General features: G+C 32.0%; 2 protein-coding genes across 3 annotated transcripts; both read right to left on the reverse strand.

Moving 5' to 3' along the window:
• Window positions 1-1,286: 1,286 nt before the first annotated feature.
• LOC111296970 (uncharacterized) lies at window positions 1,287-4,544 on the reverse strand. 2 transcript variants are annotated; one of them, XM_022891476.2, is made up of 7 exons: window positions 3,963-4,544; window positions 3,202-3,378; window positions 2,968-3,117; window positions 2,711-2,812; window positions 2,558-2,628; window positions 2,376-2,443; window positions 1,287-2,002 (listed from the first exon to the last, which is right to left on the reverse strand). In XM_022891476.2, the coding sequence occupies exons 1-7, from the start codon at window positions 4,203-4,205 to the stop codon at window positions 1,761-1,763; spliced, it is 1,053 nt and encodes a 350-aa protein (XP_022747211.2). In that variant the 5' UTR covers window positions 4,206-4,544; the 3' UTR covers window positions 1,287-1,760. The 2 variants fall into 2 exon arrangements, with proteins under 2 accessions (XP_022747211.2, XP_089597625.1); XM_089741499.1 differs by having other exon boundaries at window positions 2,968-3,378; window positions 3,963-4,281.
• Window positions 4,545-7,125: 2,581 nt separating this feature from the next.
• Window positions 7,126-12,366, reverse strand: LOC111297942 (BEL1-like homeodomain protein 9). Its single transcript, XM_022892551.2, has 4 exons — window positions 10,810-12,366; window positions 8,335-8,702; window positions 8,196-8,256; window positions 7,126-8,037 (listed from the first exon to the last, which is right to left on the reverse strand). The coding sequence occupies exons 1-4, from the start codon at window positions 11,797-11,799 to the stop codon at window positions 7,507-7,509; spliced, it is 1,950 nt and encodes a 649-aa protein (XP_022748286.2). The 5' UTR covers window positions 11,800-12,366; the 3' UTR covers window positions 7,126-7,506.
• Window positions 12,367-20,252: the final 7,886 nt, after the last annotated feature.

Genomic DNA, 20,252 nt, shown 5'->3' on the forward strand with positions numbered 1-20,252 from the left:
TTGGGGACTCAAAGTGTTAAAAGAATAAAGGGGGATAGGGTGCTCCAATGCAAATCAGCATCTTTGATTCTATTCTTCTCAAACCAATCATGGCCTTACTTTCCATAGACAATGATTGTGTGATGATCTTGACTGCTTATTCCTCATGACTAGAGATATTCCCTGGCTGCTTATAAAATGATTCTCAATTTATTTTAACACTATTGAAAATACTGTGGAAAAGGAAAATTCTTTTGTGCCAAAACCTATCAATATGAAACAATAGAAGGGTTTTTAGTCTGCTTGAAGCTTACATTTCCAATAAAAGAATCTTGAGCTTTATGAACACATCTTCTAATTTGGGGTTCTGTAGCTCTCTCTATCGAACATAAACTGTTGAAAAGAAAAGGTATGCCACATTTATATCTAGTATCTGGTTTCATGGGCTATATCGGCTTTGATGTGACTAGAATATTCTATTCTCTTTGCCATTGAAAGGCACCTTACTGTCCCCATCTCACAAAGCCTTGTTTGGTTGGGAAGCTATCTGAAGGATGCATTTCAAGACTGAAGCAAGGAGCTAATGATCAATTGAGCTCTTACTTATTGTGTACAAAACAAACAAAACACAATCTCTTACAGCCTTCACCAGAATGTCCTTCCCTTGAGAATCTAATGCCATTTCGGATGTCATAAGCAGTCATCAATCAGGTACGCTGTTGCACAAGGAAATGGAACATGTGTCTGATTTCATGTGTGTTTTCGGAAGCAGCACAATCGGCAGAAGCCTGGAACATTCTTTTTCTGCTAATATGCTGAAAGAAGCAAAGCAAACTTCTGACCTCAGAATAAATCCCTCCTGCATGCATCTTAGGCTAACAACTGCACCCCAACACTGCTTCTACTTGATATGTCACTATTGTGCGTGCAATCCGGTTGTGTCCCTCCTTCGTTCATGCCAGGCCTTCCAATCAGGGACCAGGAAACTAGAATAAAAACTAAAAGCTACGGCTTCTATTGTTGAGAAATTGAATGCACATTTGGAACAGAGTAACAGATATTCTAACATGAGTTGAATGTTGCATGAATGATGTAGATCAGTAATCTTTTTTTATTTTTTCATTTTGTTTTTTTAACAAATACCAATTGGTTAATCGATTGCAAATATTTTAGTGAAACAAATCAAAATTATGATCCTTTAGCAATGGCCTTGTCTAGACCTGATGGACACATTGATCTCTGCTGTAAGCAAAAGGAGGATGGATACCTTCAACCAACATCATTTCCTACATTTCATTTTCCATACATGAAAATCAATCATAGGCTTCAATTCGTCAATATCAATAGTTTGTGATTTAATATCACCTCAAATACAAAGGAAATGAACACTGGCAGCCAGCTCCACCCGCAAGGAGGGCCGGAGGCAGGCAACAAACAAACGACATACAAAACCGTGATGACCACGATGACGATGATGATATGATCAATAATTGCTAATTCTCAGAATGTTAAGGCCTAAGTATGCTGGAACTAGATAGTGGATACACTTATCGTCACTCTTACAGTGCTAATATCCTATACATAAAAAAAATACCCATAGCAGCAGCAACTGCAAAATTTACCACCAGGGTTTCTCAACTAATACCACAAAAAAAATTTTTTTTTTTCTTACCAAGCTTCTACCGTTAACTGACTGCTTTCAATTTTTTTACCCTATTTTTTTTTTTGGTTTCCTGTCATCTTGAGAACTGAATGACTAACAGACTGTAACAGAACTGAAGCTAATAAGTGGTAGGGATCCTTGATAGAAGCATCTTCAATGTCTCGTAGGTCATGAAGACAATGCCTACACCAGGAACTACCTTGTAGTACTCAGGCAGAATCCCTCTATACAAGCCGCAAAGGCCTTCAGACTGGATTATATGCCTGAAAGCCCCAACCAACCCAGTTTTATAAACACGGGCTCGCCCTGCAGCCCCTTCCAATTGCATACGTCTCCTCACAAGATCGATAGGGAATGTTGCTGCAAATTATTGATGAAGAAAAAGAAAGTCAGCAGAGATCAGATATAGCTTCTAAATAATTACTACTAGCTAGTACTTACTATTCATATATATTATATAAGGATCCACACTGGGTGTTGGGCTATAGAATAAATTAACATCTTATAAAATCCACCCCATCCCCCCCATTCGTAAGTTATGAACTTGAGATCTCCATGTTGAAAACCCCAAGTTCTAACCATAGGGGTGTGTCACCTTGAGAAAATAAGTAACAAAAACATTAATCATGAAAATCCTAATCCACTCAGCTGAGGGAAAAGAAACCCCTTAACCCAACTATACCAACACAGTGTGGGAAGGCTCAAACAAAAGGGCAGGTTGCAGATTGCTTACCTGTTGATGATGCAATGCCGGAGAGACTGCCACAGGCAAGACTGACCATGATAGTGGAATCATTGGGCCTAATGTAAAATCATAGAAATTTCAAACAGGTTACAGCTTGAGCACACCAAGCGGAGACAACAAATATAAAAGAGACATGCTATTGATCAATCTAAACCAAGAAGAATTTTTACCTTTGCAACTTCCAATAAGATCTCAAAGACTCATATACTGAAAAGCTTATTGCTATACTTGGTCCAACACCCTGCATCACACATGTCATTGCAGCAGCAATTATAGACAATGAGATGGGAAAATAAAGAATTAAAAGACAACAGTAAATATACCAATAATGTTGCTCCAAGTCCTTTATACAAGCCCAAAAATCCCTCTTCCCTGCAAATGGTATGAAAAGCATGCCAAATACCTCTGTAGTATATTGAATTTCTCTGCCAAGTTCAGAAGAATAGTTGAATTTGAGAAGAAAAACAGAAACATCACATATATCAAATGGGAAGCAATAGACCACATATGAAATCTTGTTCAGAGGGTAGGGAAAGGCAAAATGCAAGCACCTTATTCACTCGCATATAACTGATATTACCTGTGCTGCGAGACGTGTCCTTACAAGATCCAGTGGATATGTAGCAGAAGCAGCAGTCATTCCAGCCAATCCACCGCCTACAAAGTGAACACAGAGGTCAGCACTGGAGTTTCTTCTTTGATTTTCCACGCCCAGAATAGATTGCAACAACTGCAAAAACAGAGGAATGAATGAAATTAAAAAGAATGTCAGAAAACAAAAGCAAAGATATGATTTAAAAAAACCAGAACATACACTCTTGTAACGTTCATAGGCATAGAAGTTGACTGAAGAATAGGGAAGACGATGAGCAATGGTAACGAGATTGCCTTTCCAAAATGCTCTGAACCCTTCTTCATTAATAATTCGTGAAGCCTCACGCCATATGCTAGCCTTGGTCAATGCTGATACATCTGAGTGCATCCCTTGCACCTGAGAAAAGGAGAGATCATTCGGTGGCCAACCTTAATGTAGAACATATTCCCATGCTTAATGTAACAGTAAGCAGTATGTAAATTCACGACAAATATTTAGAAATATATCATTCAAAATCATTAAGCGCCACTATTACTCGGCTATTTCATGCTAAATGTGACCCTAATACCTTACTGAGAAGAGTTTTAATCCCTTCATCCGAATCCAATAAAATTAACTTTCTTGTGAAAAAAATTTGCCTGTTTTATTGAACCACTTTCCAACAAAAGAAAACCGACCAAACAGACAACATATTTAACTTCCCAAGCCATCTAAAAAGGATGTATAATCCTCTCCATCTTTTATCTAATTTTTATTTAAATATTATTCAGAACCAACTTTTTAAAGCTATAATTTTCCTTAAAAAAGTTTCACAAAGTAAATCCATCCCGAGCTAAAGAACCCTCATTTTTGCAACCCCCAGCTCAACTTAAAAACGAAAAATATCAACAAATTACGAAGTACCCAGATCAAACTACCACTAAAAATCAATAAAAGAATCACCAAATTTAATAAACTAAATAAGCAACCGTAAACCAGACCTGAAATAAGATGGTGAGACGAGCAAGAGGAGCCGTACAAGTCTTGCTAAAAGCACCAGCAATACCACCAGCAAGAAGCTGTTGAATAGTTCCAATCTGCGGATTCAGACCCTGCTTTGGAGAACGCCCATGTTGCTGTTGCTGCTGTAAAAACTTTCTAGCCCCAGCATCCACGACAGCTCCGTGGGCTGAATTCAACGCCCTTTGGCTTCCTTCAACCACCACTCCAACTCTTGCCTCCATATTCACAATCTTGTCGAAGTTCTCTCCTTTAAAAAAAATCTTTTTTTTACAGGGGGTTTGGGTTTCTGAGGTCTGTTGTTACATGGGTTTTAAAGAAGGAAGTGGGAAAAATCAAGGAAAGAAAAACAGGGAAGTCATTTGCTCATTTGGGTCAAGTTTGAACTTTGAAGGAAAATTTTGAAGAAACCCTAATGTCGACAGAAAAAGCAGGGGTTTTTGGTGGTTTAAGACATTTCCGACAGCTTGGTCACCTTCGGTACAAAGGAATATACTTTCTTTCTGCGTCGATTCGACGAAAAAATTTTCAAATATATATTTTTAATTTATTTGAATTCACTCTCTAACTTTTAAAAATTTTTCTTTTTTAATGTTTCTTAATTCTTAGGTTTTTTATATAAAAAAATAACAAATTTTTGAAAGAGGTTACTTTGAAAAACAAAAAGTCATGGCTTATTGAAGTGAAGGATGGAAGATAGCAATTGCATGCACATTTTCCACGTTACCAATGTTCTAATTTTTCATTTTTTTTCTAACTCCTGGAAAATGATGGGTAAGATCGATAATGACTTCCAAAATTTCATGTTTATAATATGAACATATTGTACTTCAATTAATTTACTTTGAAGATACAAAGCCGATGCTAATCAAGAAAGGGGAAAAAAAATAATGAAAGCGGCAACCCTGTCTAGAAAACTTTAACGAAAGATTGGGTTAAAATAAAAAATTAAAAAAAAATTTTTTTTCAAAATTTGTTCGAAAAAAAAAATCAAAAGAATAAAAAATCGATTTACAATTATAATATTCATTTGATTCAAATTAATTTTTTTTATTCGATTTGTATTAAGTTCATATATTAAATATATATATATTAAATTCAGATTAAAATATAAAAAATTAAATTAAATTATATAATTTTATTAATTTTTATATATTTTTAAAATTTTTATAAAATAAAATAATTATTTTATATATGAATATATTAAAAAATTTATTACAAAAATAAAAAATAAAAAAATTTAAAAACAAAAACCATAAAATTCAATTCAAATCAAATTAATTTAAAATAAAAATCGATTTAAATTTAAATTATATTTTAAAATTTTATAATATTAAAATTATTTTTAAAAAAATAAAATTTAATTTAATTTGAATCATTATCACTCACAATAATTACATATCTAAGCACCAAGGCCCAGTTACAAAGATGAGGACAACAGCCCAATTCCAATTTGTTTGCCCTTGGAAGCAAAAGACAACAGCTCAATACATGCCTTTGTTGAATGGGCCAAACCTACGAAATCAAACTAAAACTTTTGGAGCTCACTGTTTTCTTGGGCTTCCTCATAAATTACCCATGGAAAATTGGCCCTAAAACACATCATTTATGGGCTTCCATTTTAAACCCTAAGCCCTTTAAATATTTTAGGCCCAATAATGCTTTAGGCTTTCTTCAAGCCTCAAAATGCAAACATAGTTTTGAGATCTTTGAACAATTAGTTTCATAGTTTGGTGAATTATTATAGTTAAATATCATAAACTCAATTGATGATAAAAATAAGATGAGAAAAATGAAGAAATTCTAGTCTAAAACACGATCCTATGACATTCAAAATTATCCTTTAAATGTCTAATCAAATACATTTTTCTCGGATTCTAAGTTTTAATTTTCATCTCTTTTAAAAAGTAAATTTCGATAAAATTAAAATTTAATTTTTAGTGTATATAAAATTTTTTTTCTCCAATTTCTTTTATTGTACAAACAAATCTTTGAAAACAAAATAAAAGAAGGGAAATACAGCTATAATCAAGAATTCACAGTTGAGCAAAAGGCTCCCATCCCTTTGATGATGCTGGTCCCTCCAGCTTTTTCCAATCCACTTTTGTCTGGAGAATGAATTTACTCTCTTTCCCTTTACCAACCATGATTAATCGCAAAAATAAACATGATAAGATGCCTAACCTAACAAAAATAAACATCAAACATTAAAAAAAAAAAAAAAGAAAAAAGAAAAGCAAGCTCCATTTGGTTTGATTTTTAAGCTCAGACATCAACCCACTGCAACAACAAAATTCTTGCGAAAAAAGCACTTTCACCAATCTAGCAATGGACCTCACCCTGAGCCCTGTACCAAAGCAAACATACAAGGTATCCCTTCACCTCAACTCTCTCCACTGCCTCTTTCAGGGTCCAATGTTTTAAGATATGTAGAGTTTGATTACTATATTAATTATCTAGCCTTCATGCAAAGTAAATACTTAGATCATTACAATGTGTTTCAATTCTTTTTTGCATTTATTGGACTTTAATCCGAACACAAAGAAAAAGGGAAATCGAGATCTGCAATGTAAACTTCCCCTGCCTCTGCCTGTACAGCCATTAACGTAAACAATAGCACCATCGAATAGTAACAACAATGATTAGATTGAAAACAAAAGCACTGTCACCACCTACCATCCGTGCAACTAGATTATGTTTATACACATATAATATTTAATCATTTAGAACCCAATTATCAACCTGTGTTACGTTACATTACATTCTCAATATTTCCTTGACCTAGTCAAATATGTTGTCTTTCCTCCCTTTCTTCAATCCACCATTTTATTAGAAAATGCAAAATTTTGGTTAAGTCATTCTTTTTCAGTTTCTTTGTAAACCTGAAATTTCCGAACTTGAATCAAGTGCTTTTAGCCCTTGCAAACTTGTGGGAGCTAATTAATTGGATTTGGCATGCAACTTTCATATGTCAAGAGGTGAGTGCCTGACCAATAACCATCGATTCAACCCACTTTCTTTTCTTTTTTTGGTTTTTTATTCGAGTAAGCATGAAAATGACAAAAACCAAAAAGGCTTCAACCCATATTGTTTGTTGGTGCCTTGGCAGATGCTGTTTAAGATAACTGGATGAGGTTATCTTTTGCTAGTCATATCATTGGATGATTCATTATTTTTGAATAAAATATCGTTCCAATACACAAATCATTAATATTTTACAACATTCAAATATGCAAATTGTCAAAACCTATTCATGCACACTCTGAGGCAAGCCTTGATTTGATGGCCTCAAAATGTATAACTTTATCACGTAAGTTACAAATTTACAGAAGAATTTTACACCAATAATCTACGTCGGTAAGCATAATTTTGTAAAGAAAATATACACTGCAATTTCATGGCATAGACCTTACACGGTAAAAGATCAGGGCAATCGGCTTGAATTCTAGAAATAAATATTGGCTTATCCACATGAAACCTTGTTAGTATACATAATGAACAGACAGCTTTTTCTCTGAACGTTTTTCAACCGACAAAATCATGCAAAAGCTGCCCTCCGACAACATCCCTTCCAAAATGCCGATTCTGTGTTTCAAAATCACCAATGACATACCCGTCACTGCTTACCTCAAGGCCAAGGCCAAAACGCTGAGCTGCATTTATAGGGAAGGGCTCCGATAATCCAATACCATTATTCTGATGAAGTCCCAGTGTTAAGGAAACACCACCACTTGCACCTGCAATGCTAACCCCAACACCTACATGTGGATGGCTTGAAAACCTGTTGTACGACAAATTAAGTGGTTCACTTCCCACGGGTATATCAGGAAGTTCACTTCTAGTGCGCTTGGATGGGGTATCTTGAACCCTTTGAGTGGAGGTAGATGGATTTTCAGATGCTAGAGAGTTTGCTGAAGACAAATGATCACTCGACTTGTTGGCATTTCTGTCCTCCCTTTGCGAAGCTTTTTGAGCTTGTCGCATTTCGAGCATGTGTATTTCTTCCACCATTGGCTTCCAAAGCCTTACTCTTGCATTTATAAACCAATTTGACACCTGGTACACAAGGTTATGTTTTCAGAGTTAGAAGTTGAATTGCACAGAGCTCCCAATTTGATGTGAATATGGAAACAATAACTATCTTTCCTAAAGAATTAATGTTTGCAAAATTATACTAGAAAAGATTAATGTATGACTGATGACAAATGGCACACCTGGCTACGCGATAGACCGGTTTGTTTTGCCAACATTAGCTTGTCTGTGTCAGTTGGATACCTGAAACATAGAACACAAAGGTTTAAAAAGCAAATAAATTCTCAATGACAGGTTTATCTATGCAATTCAAGTACTTACGGGTGTAGAAAGTGTTCAAACAACCATGCTCTAAGTACCGTTACAGCACGCTCAGGAAGGCCTCGTTGAGGCCGCCAAACTGGTTGGTGCTCAAGGAACCCAGTGCTATGTACAGGTCGGTCATAAATGCTTTTGTCAGTGCTTGCAAACCTTGGACCTTCATCTTTTCCAGGGCTTAATTGACCATGAGCTTTATTAGTGAACTGAACCTGATCAGTGATTGCATTCTTCAAGCACCTGAAATGTTTAGACATGGTTTTTAAAGCCAAGTTTGCATATGGAGCTGCATTGCCCAGTCCAGCAACATATTCAAACGATGCAACAACAGCTTGCATTCGTTGATAGTATTGCTTATACCTCCTGTAAACCTAATAAAGATAAAGATGGTTAGTAAGTTGCATAGTGTGCAATGAAACTGAAAAACATAATTCCATTAAACGAAGATAGCTGAATTACTGACTCTAGAATCACTGTAATACATTATAAGCCCTGGTTAAGGAACTTTCACATAAAAATATTGCTCCGAACTTGGATATTAGCATCCAGTAAAGAACTCAAATTAACTCTCATTCACTTCAATCTATCCATAAAGACAGAAAAAACTACAGAAAAAAAAAAGTTCTTAAGATTTATAGACAGTGCCAGAAATTGAACCTTCATAAAGCACCAAATGGAAGAGCAAATATAGGAAATTTTGGATTATACACCAAAAGAAATGCAAATTAAAAACAAACTGCAAACCAATGCACCTAGTGCATTACAACGCATCATTTTCAAAGGAAAAATATTAAGGCCATGACAACATCATAATCCTTATTTTGATGTTACCTTCTTGTTTCATACGGTCAACTACCCAAACTAATGTTGCTGCCTCACTAGGACATCGGTTCAAGTTTTTGCTCTAAAGCTTTAGACGACAAAAATACCAAGGACATGACAACCCAACATAGTGCTCCATGCGGTATTCATGGAATGAACCTTTTTATGGTAGACAGTCAAAGCACCCGGGAAAGAAAATGTAGTTAATCCTCGTTAAAACCCTCATTATACCCTCTCTTCCACTAAAAGGGAGAAAAATAATCTTTCCAGGTTAGCATGATGTTATAAGAGATGGACAGTTATTCAGACTCCGAATTTTGCCCCCAAATTTACGTGTAATTATTTGTCTATTCTCTCTATATTCCAAGACCAGTATGGATACAGCTTGATTAGGTTCAAAAAATTCAATTCAGGAATTTGCTTTGAGGAACTTTATATGAATTTGGAGAAGACACAACCTAAAATGAAAGACTATGATAATAGTGAAATTCCAGCGATCCCAAAAAAAAACAAAGACAATAGTTAGCACATTAGAAAGATCATTCTCCATGACTTTCAGATTATAAATCATGTAAACTTATTCAACAAGCAAAGCTTAAAAGTAAGCACTCTGAACTGTTTTTATCACATTAGGTTCAACGAAACCTTTCTCTTTGGCCCGACCAATACAGATCTCTCTAAAATTATGAGATCACTATTACTATTTTGCAAAGTAGCATCAAAACGTTTGAAGTAAAGCAATCACGTATAAGTCCTGATAAAAGTTGCAAATTCTAAATTTCTAGGCACTTAGCCATTTCTATGTATGTATATATATGTATATATTCTATTTCTTCTTTATCTTTGGCGACGAAACACAATATTCACCTGTTAGCTTGTACTAGCACTATAGTAATTAAATTCGGCTAAGCAAAAAGTCCAGACACCTTGTGATCTACTCATCTTGCCTTCTGTAGGCTTGGAATAACCAATTATGCTTTCCACAAACTTTTTTCGTATACAAATCTTTTCAAATGGATTCCTTCAATCACTTTTTAAAGGACATTAAGCCCCAAATTTGGCGACATTATCACTTATTAGAACTCTTTCTATGGTTGCCATTCACTTTATAACACCAATCTTCGTGCATATATTCCCTCTTATCTCCTTTTTCATAAAAAGATTATTTTGTGATAATCGAGGCTGTTCATACAATACAAGAATCTAATTCACATAGTATTCAAAAGAGGAAAGCGTTAGACTAGCTACTGAGAAACTTTCATTTTACAAAAAACGGCTGAAGATGGTTTGATTTACTGCCAATTATGCATGCAACACCACAAAATTGCATGTTGGTTCAAGAACTGACCAAACCTAACACCATTAAAGAGTAGCTGACATTGTTTATTTTAATAATAATAGCCAGTGATGACTTCTACAGTGACCGAAATGCCCGGGTTTCATAAAGAACCATCTCCAAGGAAGATTTAAACGGCAGGAAGGAAAGTGGGATAACGAAAAATCAGGAAAACAAACCAAGAAAAACCCAGAAAAAAAAAGGTAGGACATCAAACATGAATTGCATGTAGGAAGCAAAACTGAAGAATCATTCTATTAAAGTCCAATTCAGAAGAGTTGCAAATGATAAACCAACATTTTCAAATTGGAGAAGCAAACCTCGTCAAGCATTGAAATTAGCCTAGACTTCTTTCTTCTACTCTCGCCACCATCTCCCCCACCAAGAGGATCATCAATAATTCCAGTAGCACTCAAATTCTGCAATGGAGGCTCCATCAAAGAAGAATCAGGAGTAACTTTTTCAGCGCAAATTCCCCTACCCACATCGCAAAGCTCTTCTAATAACTGTTGTGCAGGCCTAAAAAACCTCGATCCCTTCAAAATCGAAGCATAACCCGTGAAAGGCCCGAGAGGGACCGAGAACCTGGAAACGTCATTCGAAGTGGAAGCACTAGCATCAACAATAATTGGAACCATATATCCACTAGCATTGACCTTGTCACTATAGATAGCAGACTCGTATCTTTGTAGATTTAGCTCCAAAGGAAGATTGTTTTGGTGGGTATTAAGAGAAGATAAAGAAAGAGACAAGCCTTGACCGGTGGTACTAGACTCATGATTCAAAGACAAAGGTTCAGGTTTATAAACCACAACTTCACCACCATTATTATAGGACTGGTCAAAATCTCTTAGGTTTTGAAGGTTTTGAGGGGTATAAAGAAAAGGGTTGTTATTCATATCGTGAATCGAGCTAGGGTTCAAGGGTAAAGACGATTGTGGATCCAAATAAGGGTGATGAGAAGTTGATGAAGAAGAAGAACCGTTCACAATCCCACCAACAAAGCCCATGAGATTCACACCTTCATCTTTAACAACACAAACGGGGCTGCTTTTGCCAGAAGCCGAAGCTGAAAGCTGGTTGGTCTGGTGATGAAAGTCATGGCTGCCAGCAGTGGCACTAGTGCTGGCAGCGCAAGTTAACAAATCGGAAGAAAGGAGAGAAGGGTCGTACAAAGGAAGTAAACCTGAGCAACCTGAAAGGGTAACAGCCGTTGATTCAACACAAGCGGGGTGGTTTTGAGCAACAATTCTAAGCTTATCTCTTCTGCTTTGTTGTGGGACATGGTAGGGCTCAAAACCCTCCGCCATAGCCACACACACACAAAACAAAAATCTCTAGCTAAAACTCTATAGAGAGACTGGCCGTTTAAAACGAGTCAAACGAGTACAGCAAGGGAGACAGCAACAAAAAATAAAAAAGAGAGAACAAGAAGTAGAGTATACGCTTGATTTTTGTAAGGTTATATTAAAGAATAATTTGATTTGATGATCATTAAAAAAAAACAGTGAAAGGGAAAGGTGTGGGTTATTTTGAATAATGAAATTGAAGGTTATGATGATCTTCTTCTGAAACTGAAGCTGAAAACATTACAGAGAAGAGAGAGTTAGTGCAGGTGATCAGTGATTCGTTCAAGAGACACACACTTCCCTATCTTTTTCTTTTTCTCACGCAAACAACATAAACTCAATCTCTCATGTTTGTCACTCAATCTCAAACTCAAACTCAAACGAAATCTTTGTTATTTATTTTTTGTTTGTAATTTTTTTCCGTCTGTCCACTGAGAAAGTTTGGTGATCATAGGGTTTCTCGAAACCGGAAGATGACCGACTATTTCCGGTAATAATTGAACAAACTTTGTTGCAGATATTTCTGACAAAGGTTTGGGGAGGTCTTTTGTCGTTTTATCAAAATTTTTGGTCTTTTATGCCCTGTGATTATTCTAACCAGCATACCAAAAAGAAAAAAGTGGCTTTCTTATTATTTTTATAATTATCCCTTATTCTATAATACTTTTTTTACCAAAAAATAATAATCCCATTTTTTATAACGTAAAGTATGAATAAACATTTGAATTATTATATTAATTAAAGAAAGAGAGGAAAGGGAGGCGATGACGCATGTGACAAGAAGGGAACAGTGAGTCAGATTGATGAAAGAAACGAAAGGCTGAGTTTGCCGTTCTCGACACTCATCCCATCCGCCAATGCTTTCGATTCTCGTTTTACGATGTTTTGCTCCTTTTAATTATTTAAAAGATAGACATTTTTTGTTTAAAGTTTAACAAAATAAATCTTGCTTTATAAAGTAGATTACAAGTACGTGATGAATGACTTATTAATATAAAATAAATGTCTATTTCTTAATTTTTATATTTGAATTCAAAACCATTAATTTTGTTAAATTTCCGGGCAGGAGACCATTAATTCTCAATTCTGTAAGAAATAATTAAACACATTTTTAAATATAATATGATAATATGATATAAAATTTATATGAATAAAAAATATAAAATAATCTAATTTAAAATTTTAATAAAAATTATAAATAAATTTAATAAAATAAAAAATATTTTTTTATTTTTATATTTATTATATTATATAATTTTTATATAAAATATAACATAAATATATAAATATTTTATATTTTATATTTTATATTATATAAATACATTAATTATCAAATTTAAAAATAACAATTATTGATGTACAATGATCAGTACATAATTGGCTGCCTTTGCATGCACATTTCTGGATTCTATTATTGGTTTTGAATGCCAAATTTGGCAATGCTCTTTAGCATATGTAAATTCATATTTGGGGCACATCCCCTTAATTTAAACACTAGCATTAGAATCTATCATCATGTGTACTCTAATGGGAGAGCCTATACTTTTTAATTGATTCCCTGCTGAAGGATACTGTTTATGGACCGCAGAGTTTGGTGGATAAAATTGAATGCAAACTTCCTTTGTCAATGGCGGGCCGTAGATCTTCTACAAAAAGGAAAGCGTACGTGCGAGAGCTGTTAAATTCTCTGATCAAATTAATGGCGTTTGGAAACCTACTCTCCCATTGAAGTACTCCTCGGATAATTTGCTGCTTTCATCATATTAGGAATTGATTTTTTTTTTTGTTTTGGAAACTCAGGCTAGATTCAAATTGTTTCTTAGTATGTTCATCAACATGGAGAAAGCTGGCCAAAAACACCGAGTGGGACCTTAGCTCTGTGAGCCGGTGGCAACATGTGCTAGCTAGTAAGTTTTATAGCATGCATGGACTGATACGTTAATTTCATATATGATATGATAATATAATATAAAAATTATATATATGTTTAAAAAAATGTATATGATATTTATTGATATAGATATAAATTTTGGTACAATATAATTTATGTCGTGTATGTGTTATTTTGTTTAAATATGTGATACGATACGAATAATACATTTAATTTAATTTTATCATATGAGTATGAGTATACGTTGAATATGTTTAATATATTTAACATAATTTTATATTTCTTTTAATTTAATATAAACATATAAATAATATTTTAATTTTTTATTTTTTAATTATGATATTTAATTAACTATTTAATATCATATAAAAAATTATTTTAAACATTTAATTATGATACTTATTTTATAATTATTATAAAGTTATTTTTATATTAATAATATAAATATTAATATTAGTCTTATACATTATTCTTTTATTCTTTTATCATTTTAAATTTGATATTAAAAATTAATATAATTATATAATATAAATTTAAATTTAAATATATATTAAATACATATTAAATGAGTATTAAATTTTTATATATTTTTTAAATATAAGTATTTTTTTATATTATTAATATGTCAAATTTAGTATCTAAATAATAGATAGTTTATAGTTATGTATTATTTTACTCACGTTCTTGTATATATTCATACTAATCGTATCTATTTGTATATATTTGTATTAATCGTGTCTATTCGTATATATTCATATTATTTATATTTATTCGTGTCATATTTAAATAATTTAATTATACACATACTAATTGTATTGTATTATCTATAATATGTATTTTAAATATATTGTATTTGTATTTATAATTTAAACACATTTTATAATTTATATCATATTCATATTTTAATAATTCATATTGTTACACATGTTAAATATATACGACATGAAAATATAAATTATTAAGTTATGCATTGGTGGTTCACAAACATTATATGTTCAATTTTTTTTGTTAAAATAGTGTTATAATTAATTTAACAAATATTTAATTTTTATAATTTTATATTTAAGTTGAATCATTCTATTTATTATTAATTAATTTTAAATTAAATATTTAATATAATATAAAATAATAATTTTATTTCTGTTATTCTTTTTAAATTTATTATATGATAGGATTTTTTCATTTTCGTCTATTATTGATATGAACAAAAATCTATTTTTAGATTAAAAAAAACACAGAAACCTAAATGTTTATGTAGTGAGATACGATTGTTGGTTTCTGCATTGTCGTTCACAAGTGTGGAGAATGAGAATCTAAACTTTGTAATCTGATGCCACAATGGGCTGCACTCAAAATGTTCATTCTGACCACGTCATCTGCTTTTATTTTCTTTCTCTTTTTAAGAAATTAGCAAACATCATTTTGTTTTTCATACAAATTACAGTTCAACTGAAAATCCACACGAGAAAGCCAAACTAAGAGTGCTGCTAAATGTATTTTAGATTTTTTTTTATATTTCATTTTTTTAAAATAAAAATATTGAACTATTTTTAACATAAATTTTTGAAAATAAATTTCAATTATAAACATTTTTTAAAATATATTTTCAAAAAATCATATAATTTTATAAAAATAAATTTTCAAAATATTATAATTCTTTCTGAAAAATTTTTTTCAGAAAGTGAAATTTCTAAAAAGATTTTTAAGTTTTTAAAATTTTATTTTTAAAAATTTATATAACTTTCCAAAATTTTATTTTTAAAAAATTATAAAATTTTAAAAATTCATAAGAACAATAATTATATAATTTTATTTATAAAAACTTTTTTTAAAAAATAAGGTATTAAAATAAAAAAAAAATGCATTTAGCAGCACTCCCAAATTAATTACTTTGCACAATTAATTGCCGGAAATAATCAGGTAAAAAATCAATATAATTAATTTTATATTAAATCTAATAATTTATATATTTATATTATATTTATTGTATATTAAATATATAAAATATAAAATTATTATATTATAATTCACGTGTCAAATATAAAATATAATTTTTATAAATTTTAAATTATACTTTCTATTATTTTCAATGAGCATCTATAATTATCAAGTATCCTTATTCTCATCGATGCAATCGTCATGCTATCGTTCTCTGATATTTTGAAGCTTCGAAAACAAAAACCTTTTTATTTTCTATCGAATTTGGGTTATAGTGCGTACAACATTACACAAGAACATAAAATCTTTTGCTTGAGCCGATAGCCCGACAAGCTTGCTCGACGAAAATGGGATTTGCATTTTCAAGGCTCTCTTTCAACAGGCTCCGTACACTTCAGTAAATCTTCAAGAAGAAAAAAAAACTCGCCCATCACCGCCATTTTCAAAACCTTTTTATTTTTTCTATTTCGAAATTAAAAGCGTGTCAGTCACTTACCTTGCATAGTGAATTTTTTTCTACAAATGGAAGATTTTTTTAAAATCACGAGAAAGACGTTCGTAAAAAGTACTGTAATGGCGTCATCAGTTGCGTGAAGGGGAAGGAGGATCCGTTGTTTCCGGTATAAGTACTATTTCTGGCAAAGCCAAATTTCTCTGGAAGCAAAAAAAAAAAAAACATTTGTTAATTTCAAAGTTCAGATAAATTAAAATACAAAAAGACTGCTCTGATCCAGTTATGCCGACGAGTACTTTCTCCTCATCTTAGCACCGTCCGATGCGGTGTTCCAAACCTGATACAGCCGTCTTCAGACTGTTATCATCGCAACATCTACTGTTTGGCGGTCCCTACTGCCCGTCATTGAAGATCTGTATAGAGTGCAATCGACTGAACTCAAGCGAATATAATAAAAAATTTCAGGTTGAATTTGATTTAAAATTTATTATTTAAAATTAGGTTAAATTTGATTTAAAATTTATTATTTAAAATTAATTTAAATTTGGTTGAATTTTAATATTTAAATTTAAATTTGATTAAGATAAATATTAAATTATTTAAATTCATTTATTTAAATTTAATTAATAAAAATAAATTTAATTTTTATATTTGATATTAAATTTAATTATGTGTTTAAATTTAAATTTTTATATATAAATATTAAAATAAAAATAATTATTTAATTGAAATAATAAAATTTATTAAAATTTAAAATTTTAATTAAATTTATAAGTTATTCAAATTAAATTTAAAAGTATTAAAACTTATTCAATAAATTAAATTATTTGAGTTTAAACTCAAACTCAATTCAATAATAAACAAATAAAATTTAAATTTTATTTAAATTAAATTTAAATAATTTACAAATATTAATATATTATATACACTTTTAAATTCGTGCATTCATAAATTTTCTCATCATTTTGTCAATAGCGATACGTTTTCTAACTTCATTCAAATTAATTGAAAATAATACTTAAAGAGATTTTATTTTATTAATTTATATAGTTAAATACGTTCAATTTAATTGCTAAAATTTATTTTATTTTTATTTTAATAAATAAAAAATTCAAATATATAAAGGCTGGGTTGCGTTCTTGTTGATAAAAGGGATGGAGAAATATCATTCTTGAATCTTACAATGAAGAGCTTATCCGACATTTGAACTCTGGTTTGAAGCAAGGAAGCTGGGAAAATTATGGCGACAGGAGAGTAGATAAGGGCTCTCAAAGAAGGCTGACAGTCTTCCATGTTCAACCATGTTAGTAGGGAAGCTAATTGTGCAGCCGATTGGGTAGCTAGGATAACTCGACAAAGGCAATGTCCTGTTAACTGAGATTTATGCCTGCCGTCGAAACTTTTGGATTTATTATCGTTGTGATGTCTTGATCAATGAGTTGTGGTGATGCAAGAAAAAAAAAATACATATGCTCGTAATAGCATAGTTTTTATTTTGAATGATAGATGTCTAGATAACACAATAATTGTTAGTTTGGCAAATTTGCAAACCATGCCTATTCTCTCTCATCATATGCAAAGATATTTAGAGTCATGTTAATAATGTTATATTTGGCAAATATGCACGAATAATAGTAGTACTAAATTCTTGTCTTGGTTTCAAGTACAGTTTATAATTGGCCTTTGGACCATCAATTACAATTTTCTCGAAAGAAAGATTTACCCATTTGGCCATATACCAAATGCCAGAGTAGCTGAACATGATTTAACTGTCAACAATAGTTTACTGATAAATAATTAATTTAATTGATTAAGATTTTTTTTTATGAAAAAATTTTAAATTTGAATTTTATTGATAATTATTTATTGAAATTATTTTAAATATATTATATATAATTATTTATTTTAAATTATTAAATATAATATATTTTATCTTGATAAGAAAATTAAATAATTTACCTATGCCAAATTTTTTCTTACCAAAAAAAATTTTAACAATAGTTCGATTTATCAGACAGCAAAGACAGGATGCAAATTGATATTTGGTTGTTTTCGGTGCAAATGGACCTGAATTTCACTACATTGAAAAAGACCGGCCAGTCGGCAACTAAACATTGGTGGCCGAATGGGTGGCATCCTCATGACAGAAAACATTCAACATGCCTTTGGGGTCATTGATTGGTTCGAAAGCGTTAAAAAAAACAAACCTCGAAAAGTTTAAAAAACATTGTGGACTTTTTGGTGATGACCATACTCGGAAAACAGTAATTCTTTTCAAACTTTTGTTTCTGTAATAATTTGAATCGGCTATCCAGCTCACCTTAATCTTTTGTCATCATGCAGTCTTTACAATTATGTCCTGATTGGAAACTGGGGTCATGATCTTGTCTCTCTGGAGAGTTCCATGACATGTTTATTCTTAACCAACTCAATTGGCAAGTATTATTTTTTTTAACATTAAAATTTTGAGTTTGAATTTAATTGATGATTTTTTGTTAAAATTATTTTAAATGTATAATTTATAATTATTATTTTTAAATTATTAAATATAATATATTTTATTTTAATTTAAGAAATCGAATAATTTATTTACATTTAAATTTTATTTTATAAAAAGACATGTTTATTCTTAACTAAATAACTTCACATTTAATTGTTCTTTTGGTGTTGACTGATTTAATTGAGATGAGATGCTAATTTGTATGTTATGAGTTCGTTTTTCACATTAGCAGTAAATTAACGAGAAGAGGATTTTTTTTTCTAATTAATGCTTAGCATCAAATCAAGAAGATGATGTACACCATTAGATGCAATAATGAAGGACTTTTTCCTGCATAATTAAGCCATTAAAAGAGAAAGGATCGATCCTTCAACTAGCTACATCAGAGAAGATACCACAGACAACAATATTACATCATTTATACGTTGATATGTCATTTAATGCATGCTATATCAGTGGAGGCAAATCGAAAATTCCCCACAAGGCCCTAGGAAAGAGTGGTTCGGATATGTTGAAAAGAGCAAATAATTGTTGTGGCAGCTGGAAGCACTGTAACTCAATTGTTTCAAACATTTATTCTATCCCGTCAAAGTGTTATGGAAAAGTGTTGCAACCTTCAATTATCATGATAAATGATAACTTCTTTAAGACAAAAATTGAATGGATTATCCTCACCGACTATGTGATTAATTCTAAGCCTCTCAAATTAAGTATAACTATAGCCTAATTGGCAGCCAGACGTACATTTTTTGTCCACGTTGTAATCTCATTTTATCTACTTATTAGTAGTTCTTAATAACTAGTGTTAAGAAAACAACACGGAAAATGCCATCAACTAAAAATCTGCATAATTCCATCTCTGTATTTTGGGCCTAGCAGGTTTGGACTTTGATCAAAATTCTTAGGTTGGGTTTTCAACTGAACCATGTGATTCTGGAATCTGTCACCCCTTATATCAGCTGGGCTTCATTAGGCTAAAGAATAGTTATGAGCACACACCTGCCAGGCTGCCGTTATTTTCACAGCCCAAGTCAATTTGACCCGAAAATGGGTCAGTAAAACTTCATTACAACAGATTCCAGGACGTGAAGACCCTTCAACTCGCAAGAAAGTCCACAAGGACAGCTCCCATTAACAGGGAGGCTGCTGGCAAGTCTGTGCTATACCCTATTGCTATTTGTTAACTTCATAACAGAGGCTTTGCTTTTGCAAGGCTTTAAAGGTGCTTCTTAGTTGGCCTTTTAAGAATTCTACTGCTCTAGTGCTATTGAATTACCGAAGCTTATCTTCCTGCAAAACTGCCTGCTAAATTTGTTCAATTCTAGTCGTGCTCATGATCGCACCTGTTTTAAAGATTTTATGTGCATGGTCAAAAGTATATGGCTAAAGCAGGAGACATATCACAAATGGTTTTACAAAAAAGGATGGAAAATGAGAATATAGATAACAATCAATCAGTCTTGGGAACCCAAAGCAATGTCCCATGCATGCTCGAGCATCTGACTGGCCAGAATGTCATGTCTGAGTCAGATAAGATAACTATGTTTTTGGCCAAGATTAAGTGTCTATAATGTTTATTTTATCCCTATCCTAGCGAAACCATGGCCGCTCACGCCCAATCACTATCAAGG

Source organism: Durio zibethinus, chromosome 12 (genome assembly GCF_047325235.1).
Source record: "Durio zibethinus cultivar Kanyao isolate XHJ-2024 chromosome 12, ASM4732523v1, whole genome shotgun sequence".
Classification (NCBI taxonomy): domain Eukaryota; kingdom Viridiplantae; phylum Streptophyta; class Magnoliopsida; order Malvales; family Malvaceae; genus Durio; species Durio zibethinus.